This window comes from Oncorhynchus mykiss, chromosome 3 (assembly GCF_057628025.1).
Source record: "Oncorhynchus mykiss isolate SJ-2025 chromosome 3, ASM5762802v1, whole genome shotgun sequence".
In the NCBI taxonomy this organism is placed as follows: Eukaryota; Metazoa; Chordata; class Actinopteri; order Salmoniformes; family Salmonidae; genus Oncorhynchus; species Oncorhynchus mykiss.
The window spans coordinates 33,894,469-33,905,477 of NC_143024.1; the positions used below are offsets into that span (position 1 = coordinate 33,894,469).

General features: G+C 40.6%; 1 protein-coding gene across 2 annotated transcripts in view; it reads left to right on the top strand.

Annotated features, from left to right (window-relative positions):
- Positions 1–2,980, top strand: part of LOC110514095 (ribosome biogenesis protein BMS1 homolog) — a 28,785-nt gene extending 25,805 nt beyond the window's left edge. For both annotated transcript variants that reach the window (XM_021593647.3, XM_021593653.3), the window contains exons 21-22: positions 1,311–1,472; positions 2,194–2,980. In XM_021593647.3, the coding sequence (XP_021449322.3) occupies positions 1,311–1,472; positions 2,194–2,421 (390 nt within the window). In that variant the 3' untranslated portion in view covers positions 2,422–2,980. The remainder of the gene's footprint in view (positions 1–1,310; positions 1,473–2,193) is intronic.
- Positions 2,981–11,009: the final 8,029 nt, after the last annotated feature.

Genomic DNA, 11,009 nt, shown 5'->3' on the forward strand with positions numbered 1-11,009 from the left:
GTATACCTAGCAAGCAGTTGCATATCAACAGTTTGACCATCTGTAGATTATCTATAGGGGACTATCCAAATAAAGTGTGATCTGATCTTTTGATAAAGCTCAATTTATTAAATATGGAGGCAGTTAGACTATCAGCTGTTTATTGTTCACAAGAGGTGTGTTTATTAGTCATTTTAGGTATTTTGGGTGAATAATGTAACTTTAAGGATTTGATAAATAAAAATGGTGCATAGCTAAACATAACACCACACAGATTCATTCATGAGTGCATTTCCTACTTCCTGCCAATCCGAGAACCATCCAGCTGCGCACTGAAGGCGAATCTCAAAAGTCATGTGTGTGTGTCTCAGATAGTGTTTTTGCATCTCAGATGGCATGTGTGCATTGCATTAACACCCTGGACCAGAGCTATACTCTATCACTAGCTCCTGTCCAGGGCGTTAGTGCACTACACACATAATTTGAGCCGCTACATATCGTAGTGGCCGGCGTTGGGAAAGTGTTCAGGATTCATTTACTTTTGTAAAACTTTTTAGATTCATATCCTACTTGTATATTTTCAATGAAAAATCACTACAACTAAGCAACCACTTTTGCTTGTGCTTTAGCTGTCACCTTGGTATATTGGCCTGACTACTTCCCTCGCTGTAAGGTTAAAGGATCTGTGGGAAAGCTGTGCTCGGCAGTCGGGGGTGATGTTGTGAAACACCTGCTTGCCGTGCGTGCTCTCCCCACTGAGTAGACTGTATCACGCGGTGACATCCAGGTGGTTACCAATATAAGTTATTTCTCATAAAGGCTGCTATCCTACTTGGAATAAAAAAAGTTGTCGTAAAATATTTGGGAACGTTAGCGAACACCAGCAACACCGTGATACAGCTGCCCCGTGGGAAGCACCTCTGGTTGGCAGGCGCCTCGATACAACACCGGTGCACTGGTCATTCGCACAGGCTTGTCATCATGCTTCCCAACGCATGTCACCATGACATCCATGGTGACCAATATTACACGTTTTTCTTGCTCGCCCATCAGAATAAACGTATCTCTAACTAGCGCCCAGCATTTAATGTCTGTTGTCCGTATGTGAAACCAAAGGCAACTTTCCACGTTGTGTCGACAGTAAAGTTTGTTTAAATCTGATTTCACCACGTTAACGCTCCATCTTCTCTGGCACCATTTGACATCTGTTCTCAGCTCCAATGTCTCACAGCGTCTGTAGTATGAAAAGGTATCTGCTGAAGCCAGACTATTGGCCTGGTTGGATTCTGAACCTCTGACCTAACCCTTGAACCTTTCTCCCCTCTTGGCAGCCGGTGGTGCGAGCGCAGCGCCACTTCAACAAGCTGCACATCCCCAAGGAGCTGCAGAAGGCATTGCCCTTCAAGAGCAAGCCCAAACAGGACCAGCCCAAGGGCAAGACACCCAAGGACCTCCAGAGGCCCGCTGTCATACGGGAGCCCCACGAGAGGAAGGTAAAGGTCTCCTTACGGAAACGATAAGGAAAAATCCCATTGGATTCTGTGATGATTGTCAGAATTGCTCATTTTCTTTATCTCTGATGTACTAATATGCTGTGAAAGCATATATCACCACCTTATTTTATAAGAAATCAGGCTGGCCAAGGTGCAGACTTGTGTTCTAGCAGTAACACATTTGATTCAACAAATGGTGGTCTAGATTTAAGACGAAGTTGATTATCTAAATCGGTGTAAAAGCTGGGCTGTAACAAAAAAACTACACTGTCGCCCCCCCCATAATATATGGTGGGCACGCACATCAATAACTGTATATATGAATGGACAAAGCCATTGATGACGGGACGACATTCATTCCTATGTGAAGACTCCATAGCACATTGAAGCCAAATTAAGTTGGTTAAGTGACGTTGCAGGCTCAGTGCTGCCCCTTCAACAAATGATCCATAACTTCTGTGTGAGATTTTTAAATAATTGTTTCAAGGACTTACAACCGGTGTATAAAAGTAATTATTGGTAACATGATTGTCTTATAATTTTTTATACAGTAAGATGGACCACGAAGACTGTCATTTTTTTCATTCACTGTACTGCCTGCAGTACCGCGATCAGCCTTGAACATTTGTGGCTTCAATGACTGCCCCTGACACACACACACACACAAACACGAATGACACTGCATTTTAAATCTGAGCATGTGCCTTCTCTTGTCCACCAGGTGGCGGCGCTGCTCAATGCACTGAGCACGGTGCACAACTACAAGAGCAAGAAAGCGCACACGGCGCAGCATGCTAAGCACAAGGGCTTCCTGCGGCAGCGGGACAAGGCGGAGGAGGACAAGCTCAAGAGGCAGAAGGAGGCAAAGAAGAAGCTTTACCGTATGATGGGCCAGAAGGAGAAGAAGAGTCAGAGGTCCAGTCTAAAAGGGGCGCCGCTTGATGACTGATTTGTAATTCAATATGACTTCTTAAAGACCAGTGTAATAACCAGTGTTTCGGCCTGCCAATGGAATAATCCTCTGTTTAAGCATAATCTGTTGGGCTGCAGTGGAGTAGGGTGAAATTGCCCCTAGATGCTGATCTTGGGTCAGTTTAGCATTTCCCCGTTAATGGATAAAGGGATACTTTGGGATTTTGGTAATGAAGCCCTTTGTCTACTTCCCTATAGTCAGAAACTCATTCATGGATACGATTTGTATGTCTCTGCATCCAGTATGAAGGCAAGATTGGGGGAGGGGAAGCTTATCCTAGATCTGTGCCAAGGGGAATCTTCACCCAGAGGGTCTGCAGTACTGGGGTAGGAGACCCCAGTACTGCAGGAATGGATGAACATCCTTCAGCTTCTGTAGCCTGGTTGTGTAATGTGGTTTTTCAACCCCAGTTATTGGCACCTCATTAAGAGTGGTTCCATAGAGGAACTAGAAAGAACTGTATATTAGTCATATCTTGATCACTTGTCTAGCTTCAATCTTGCGTGGTGTTTTAATAAAAAATAAATTACAGAAATAGTATGCGAGTGCCTTAACTCTAAAAGAACATAAAAGTAAAGTAAGTGTAATTCTATAATAATTTTGATCGAGTAGAAGTTTCGTAATGGCTAGGTTGTTACACATTTTACAAATGCACTGATATGTGGAAGCACATGGTATTTCAGCAACTTTGAAGTTGTGCCTATTGTCAGAGAGAACTCATCATGGACATTGCCATTGTGGACTTCCACCATTTTAAAGGAGTCAACTGAGTGGGATGCCTGAGTTGGGAGCAATCAGCCAATGAAGAAAAATGTACTACTTTAAAATGGCGATATCATGGGCAGCACCATTGTGGCTGTCAGACGCTAGAGCCCCCCAGCGGAGGTGTCATAATACCCTAGTGGTCAAACAGGGTAATGGTAATCACTTTTCCACCATTCATTTTTCCCATAGGGAATGTTAGAAACACTTAATAAGGGCTGTGTTCCGTGTAGACTTACCTTGGCGGGACGTTTTGATAACCGTGGTATTCTCTCATGGACAAGGAGACATCAATATATTCAGCTCTTTTTACACTGATTTTAAAATGCTAATTAGACTTCATGCCAGACTACAAATCCCTACAAGATCCGGCACGTCATCTCTGACACCTTTGCTAACAGGTATTGTGTCAATTTAAAACTGATGCAAGACAGCTCACAGAAGTGGCAATTTTAAAGACATTTATTCATGACTAAATTTTGCTAACGTATAGTTAATCCAGAGATTCTTACCGTTGCCTCTATTCGGCAGTCTCGTTCAGATCATCGTGGCATTTGTAGTTCTTTATGATGGCTACATTAGCATTTAATTTTGGGGGGTTAAATACAGGCAAATATATTGATAAAGGCCACCTTGTCCTAGACTAGAGAGATTTTAAATGACACGCCAGGGTAAGCTGACACGAAACACGGCCCATATGATTTTCTAAAACCCCCATGGAGAAAAATGAATGGTGGAAAAGCGATTGGAACCATTTCCGTTCCGTTTGACCACTAGGTTTTATGCAGGGATGCAAACTAGTGAGGGACCAAAAAGGTGACACTTTTTTTTTCCTTTGCAGTGAACAAAAAAAAATCCTTGCTAGAGGGAAATGCAGGTTTAAACTAATTAAACAACAAAGAATATGATCAACATGATCAGTCTGTGTAAAATAAAGTGTTTAATGTGAACCTAACTCACAGCTAAAAAATGTCAAATCAATCCAATGTTATTTGTTGCCTAGACTTTACAGCAAATGACACTCAGGAATTGAGAAAAAAAACAACACAAATTTTGCAGTTAGCCATGACAGCCTTTATAATAGAACGCTTGTGACCACACACACACAAATATTACACTTGTGAAAAAAACATCTTAAAGTAGAAATAGAACGAAATAGCCATTCTATTTTTGCTCTATTATAGTGGCCACTATAACATTGATCAAGTGCACAAGCCTACATGTGTGCAAAAATATCCTGAGTAAAAAAAAATCAAATCCCACTCAGAAACACACGTGTTACTGTCAAGTTCAACAAAAGCAATATCTTTGGGCTACACTGCACATTATACACTTTCTGCCTGTGGACATCTGTTCGACAATGTGCCAGCAGAGCATGATATCAATTATGCCAACAAAGGGTCTCTTTCAGACAGAGTACACCTGGCATTTGTATTGAGAAAGAGGGAAAGTGTGTGGTACAATTTATCTCTCTATAGTGGCTTACACGAATCACGTAGGTCACTGTTTCCCTGTTTATGGGTATGATGACTCAACCTGTGGTACTTTACTGTCAGATACAAAAGAGTCCTCTGTCTCTATGGCCTGTTGTCACTCGTATCTGCACTCTCATTGGCTAGACTGGTCCCACCTGATCTCGCCTTCTCCCACACCTGCCATCCATCTTTGAGAACATGTATTTTCATTGTTAGTGGTCATTGGAATATAGATTAACACAGGCTAAGGAGATTTTATACGCTGTGTTCTGAGATAGTCGGTTAACATGACTTTTTAATGAATGCCTTTTGTGATTACATGAATGCTTCAAAGTTCATAAAGTGGCGTTAGCGGATGGACATGATCTCATAGAATAAAACGTGTCAAATCGAAGCCTGTGTTTACCATAGACTTTTTCAGTTTAAAAAATAAAGTCAAATAAAGTGTGGCATGTTAGGAAAGCATTTTCACGAAACCTTTGCCTAAACTTACTAGGTTAGAAGTAGGTTAAGGTTAGGGAAAGGGTTAGGGTTTCCTAACCTGCTACGAAAAGTCACTGTTGGTCGTAGCGGTGTGTCTTTAGGGAATCTCGTGTGCAGCAGCTGATTACTATGTCACTAACTACAGTTATTTTGGCTGGATCTGACTCCTTTGTCTCATCTGCAATCTGCACTGATATGATAACTCCAAATAGGTGAAAGTACTATTGTGGGTCGTTACCAGGGAGATGTCTTCAACAATCCAGCACCTATTTTAAATCCTTGCAGGTTAAGGAAAGAAGAAAATTCCACTTCACTTGATGCACTGTGGTAGTAAATTTTGGTTGTCTGTTTTCGTCCCCATAGAGAAAGCATAGTGAATGTGTCCTTCTTTGTGCTAAATAATATGGATACAATGATGGTTAAAAGTTCTCAAATTATCTTACAAGCTATGCAGAACATCAACCAAAACACTGCAAGGTGGGCAAAAGGTGAATTATAGTGCTTTATTAGTCTATCTGCAGATGTTAAATTGCTGCTTAGTCACGAAATGTGGCAATTCCTTAAATTGTGTCGGCAACGCCATACACACATCTAAAAAATAAATAAACGTCCCTTGTCTGTCAAATGTTTAACAACATATTTGAACTCTGCCGATTGTCCACCGAGGTAGACAGTTTCAGGTTGGATATTTGCCTGTAGTCTTCCTTACGTCCACCAACAGCAGTTAGGGACCCTCAACATAGTGACAAATCAATTTTTTCACATTTCAATAGCTATTTAACCATTACTCCTATAACTTTCAAAACTGGTTCTAGCTAACCCGATGGCATAGACACACATTGCACATATTTATTTTTTGTCGATTTACATCTCGCACTATTAACTTATTGATTTACATTTTTTAATTTCAATAGCTGGTCATATGACCTACTGAACTCAAACAGGGTTCAGAATGTCAGTGGGCCTACCTACACTTTGCACACCCTTTAGTTTGTCCATTTTCATCTCACATGTTTTTACATACATTTTTCTAAATATACAATTTCAATAGCTCCTTGATCATGTGACCTTCTGACTTCAAACATGGTGCAGAATGTACCCTTCTATATTGCACACTCTTGTTTGTGTACTGTAAAATCACACAGTGTAACGTACATTTTTCATAGTTTTACATTTCAATAGATCCTTGGTCATGTCAATTACACACCTAAGAAGCGTGCAGTAGATATACACCCATATTGCATAACCTCTAGTCATGCCTCTTCTATATTGTTGTACATTAATATTAGTTTGACAATTAGGGGGTTCAGTCCAGTGTTGTGTTTACCCTTTAATATTTATCTATAATAATTGGTGGTTCTAAGTACTTATTTTTCCACAGTATTTAACAACGGTACACAATAGGAGAGAGACAGATAATATCTCCTTTCGTTGTTAATATCAACCATAAAGGAAAAGGGATAAGTACGAGAGTCTTAATTGTCCAAAGCAGGGATGGAGAGTGAGCTGGTGAGGTAGGCTGCAGTGGGCTTGCTGGTCAATACATATACTGAACATGTAACCACAGTAATGGTGGCCAGTAAATCAATGAATACAAATGTAATATTGACAAATTAAACAGAAATTGTAGACCTTTAATCTTTTCCAACATGTCAACAGACACGTAACACTGAAATGTTTCATACTTATTTGAAGTTAACTTTCTCTTTATTCCTGTTTGATGTACATGTCAGAGCCTCTTCAGTGTGGATGGGGTATAAGCATACATTTCCAACAACAAAGACTGCACTTCCAGTTTGTGTTCTTTACTCTGAACTATTTTGTCTTCATTCCTAGTGACATCACATGGAACCACCGTTGGAATGCAAAACATGCAATCTAAAACAAAACAAAGAGTAACACATTATAAATATCAATGCAGAATGACGAATTAGCCATCCATTGTGTTATATCATAAATTGTCTTACATGCCGTCACTGTTGTCAAAAGATTATAAACATGTTAAATAAAGTTACTAACCCAGCCAGTCTTTGGGCCACATCCAGGTTCTTTATCAGTGGCACACATGAAGCAGTTGTTGGCTTTGTTGAACTCTGAAATCATAGGCATGAACTGAACATATGGCTGTCCCACACAACTACATAAAAATAAAGAATTTACATTTACTTTGAATTACATGTCATTACATACCAGACATTTTTAGTATATCCTCAGCCATTTATTTTCGCAGTTGCTCCATGTGTTTTTGAAGGTTCCATATCAATTTGGGAGGGGATGTTGGGGAAGTTCTGTGCAACTTCCTTGACCAGCTACATAATTGTTTTTTTTTTTTTTTTATAGTTTTTGACCTAATAGTCACATAACAGCTCACATAACAATTCATTATTGAAAATATAACTATCAAACCTGCATTTCAAAGACCCCACAGCTGAAGGTGTCCTGCTGCATGGTGGGAGTTATTTCCCCTCCTTTCCACTTTCCACCCAGTCGTCTTTTCCATGGCAGGATCTTCTCATTTTGAAGTATTCTCTTTTTTATGTAAACATAATGGAATTCTGATTTAGTTACAGCCAAATTAATACACAAGCCAAATTTGAATGCTGTTTTCCTTATCACTATAATCTAGTAGTAATTTAGTAGTAGAGGTAATTTCCTTTATGCCCCATTCTACACACAGCCTAAATTGTAGGCACTGAACCATTCACAGGACAATAATAAAAGTAGCATATAGGATCCAACACTATCACAGAGTGAATAAATGTTGAGCGTTTGAAGACTTCAAGAAAAAAATATTAAGTGACAGTTTCATCAGTACGTGCTTAAAGAAAGTCATATCACAAAGATCACAGATGACAGTGCCCACTAAATCTATGACAATAGAGAATGAATTGTAAGCACCAGAGTGTGTTTGTCAAAATAATATCTGAAAATGTCAGTTGTTGAACATAATACTTCTATTTGCAATAGCAATTAATGATATATGCAGTTGAGGAATATTCCATGTACCAACAGTACATGTAGAACTGACATTCCCACATAATTTAATTTATTTTTTATTTCACCTTTATTCAACCAGGTAGGCCAGTTGAGAGCAAGTTCTCATTTACAACTGCGACCTGGCCAAGATAAAGCCAAGCAGTGTGACATAAACAACAACACAGAGTTACACATGGGATGAACAAACATACAGTCAATAATATAATAGAAAAGTCTATATACAGTGTGTGCAAATGAGGTAAGATTAGGGAGGTAAGGCAATAAATAGGCCGTAGTGGCGAAATAATTACAATTTCGCAAATAAACACAGGAGTGATAGATGTGCAGAAGATGAATGTGCAAGTAGAGATACTGAGGTGCAAAGGAGCAAAAAAATAAAAAATATGGGGAATGAGGTAGTTGGATGGGCTGTTTACAGATGGGCTATGTACAGGTGCAGTGATCTGTGAGCTGCTCTGACTGCTGGTGCTTAAAGATAGGGAGATATGAGTCTCCAGCTTCAGTGATTTTTGTAATTCGTTCCAGTCATTGGCAGCAGAGAACTGGAATGAAAGGCGGCCAAAGGAGGAATTGGCTTTGGGGGTGACCAGTGAAATATACCTGCTGGGAGCGCGTGCTACGGGTGGGTGCTGCTATGGTGACCAGTGAGCTGAGATAAGGTGGGGTTTTACCTAGCAAGGACTTATAGATGACCTGGAGCCAGTGGGTTTGGCGACGAATATGAAGCGAGGACCAGCCAACGAGAGCATACAGGTCGCAGTGGTGGGTAGTATATGGGGCTTTGGTGACGAAACGGATGGCACTGTGATAGACTGCATCCCATTTGCTGAGTAGAGTGTTGGAGGCTATTTTGTAAATGACATTGCCGAAGTCAAGGGTTGGTAGGATAGTCAGTTTTATGAGGGTATGTTTGGCAGCATGAGTGAAGGATGCTTTGTTGCCAAATAGGATTTAATGTTGGATTGGAGATGCTTAATATGAGTCTGGAAGGAGAGTTTACAGTCTAGCCAGACACCTAGGTATTTGTAGTTGTCCACATATTCTAAGTCAGAACCGTCCAGAGTAGTGATGCTAGGAGGGCAGGCAGGTGCGGGCAGCGATCGGTTAAAGAGCATGCATTTAGTTTTACTTGCATTTAAGAGCAGTTGGAGGCCACAGAAGGAGAGTTGTATGATTAGTTAACACAGTGTCCAAAGAAGGGCCAGAAGTATACCGAATGGTGTCGTCTGTGTAGAAGTGGATCAGAGAATCACCAGCCACAAGAGCGACATCATTGATGTATACAAAGAAAAGAGTCGACCTGAGAATTGAACCCAGTGGCACCCCCATAGACTGCCAGAGGTCCGGACAAAAGGCCCTCCGATTTGACATACTGAACTCTATCTGAGAAGTAGTTGGTGAACCAGGCGAGGCAGTCATTTGAGAAACCAAGGCTGTTGAGACTGCCGATAAGTTCCTAACTTTTCTGAAAAGTTTAATATCGCGGGGGCTATTCGATGCTAATGCAGAACACCATAGGATGTTTTTGAGTTGGTTAAGGGCAGTCAGGTCTGGAGTGAACCAAGGGCTATATCTGTTCCCGGTTCTACATTTTTTGAATGGGACATGCTTATTTAAGATGGTGAGGAAAGCACTTTTAAAGAATAACCAGGCATCCTCTACTGACGGAATGAGGTCAATATCCTTCCAGGATCCCCGGGCCAGGTCAATTAGAAAGGCCTGCTCGCTGAAGTGTTTTAGGGAGCATTTGACTGTGATGAGGGGTGACAGAGATGAGGGGTGGTCGTTTGACCGCGGACCCATTACGGACGCAGTCAATTTTTTTATTTTTACCTTTATTTAACCAGGCAAGTCAGTTAAGAACAAATTCTTATTTTCAATGACGGCCTGGGAACAGTGGGTTAACTGCCTGTTCAGGGGCAGAACGACAGATTTGTACCTTGTCAGCTCGGGGGTTTGAACTCGCAACCTTCCGGTTACTAGTCCAACGCTCTAACCACTAGGCTACAATGAGGCAGTGATCGCTGAGATCCTGGTTGAAGACAGCAGAGGTGTTTTTTTATTTAACCTTTATTTAACCAGGTACAGTGGGGCAAAAAGGTATTTAGTCAGCCACCAATTGTGCAAGTTCTCCCACTTAAAAAGATGAGAGAGGCCTGTAATTTTCATCATAGGTACACTTCAACTATGACAGACAAAATGAGAAAAAAAATCCAGAAAATCACATTGTAGGATTTTTTATTAATTTATTTGCAAATTATGGTGGAAAATAAGTATCTAATTTTGTCTGTCATAGTTACAGGCCTCTCTCATCTTTTTAAGTGGGAGAACTTGCACAATTGGTGGCTGACTAAATACTTTTTTGCCCCACTGTAAACTTGTTGAGAACAAGTTCTCATTTATAACTGCGACCTGGCCAAGATAAAGCAAAGCAGTGCGACAGAAACAACAACACAGAGTTACATGGAATAAACAAGCGTATAGTCTAACACAATAGAAAAAAAGAAAGTCTATATACAGTGTGTGCAAATGGCATGAGGAAGGCCATAGTAGTGAAGTAATTACAATTTAGCAGATTAACACTGGAGTGATAGATGAGCAGATGATGATGAGCAGATGATGGTGTGTAAGTAGTGATATTGGTGTGCAAAAGAGCAGAAAGTAAATAAAAACAATATTTAGAGGACAGGTTGGTCAGGATGATATCTATGATGGTGCCCGAGTCTACGTACTGTATTTGGGGTTGTACCTGGTAGGTTCCATGATAATTTGTGTGAGATTGAGGGCATCTATCTTAGATTGTAGGACAGCCGGGGTGTTAAGCATATCCCAGTTTAGGTCACCTAA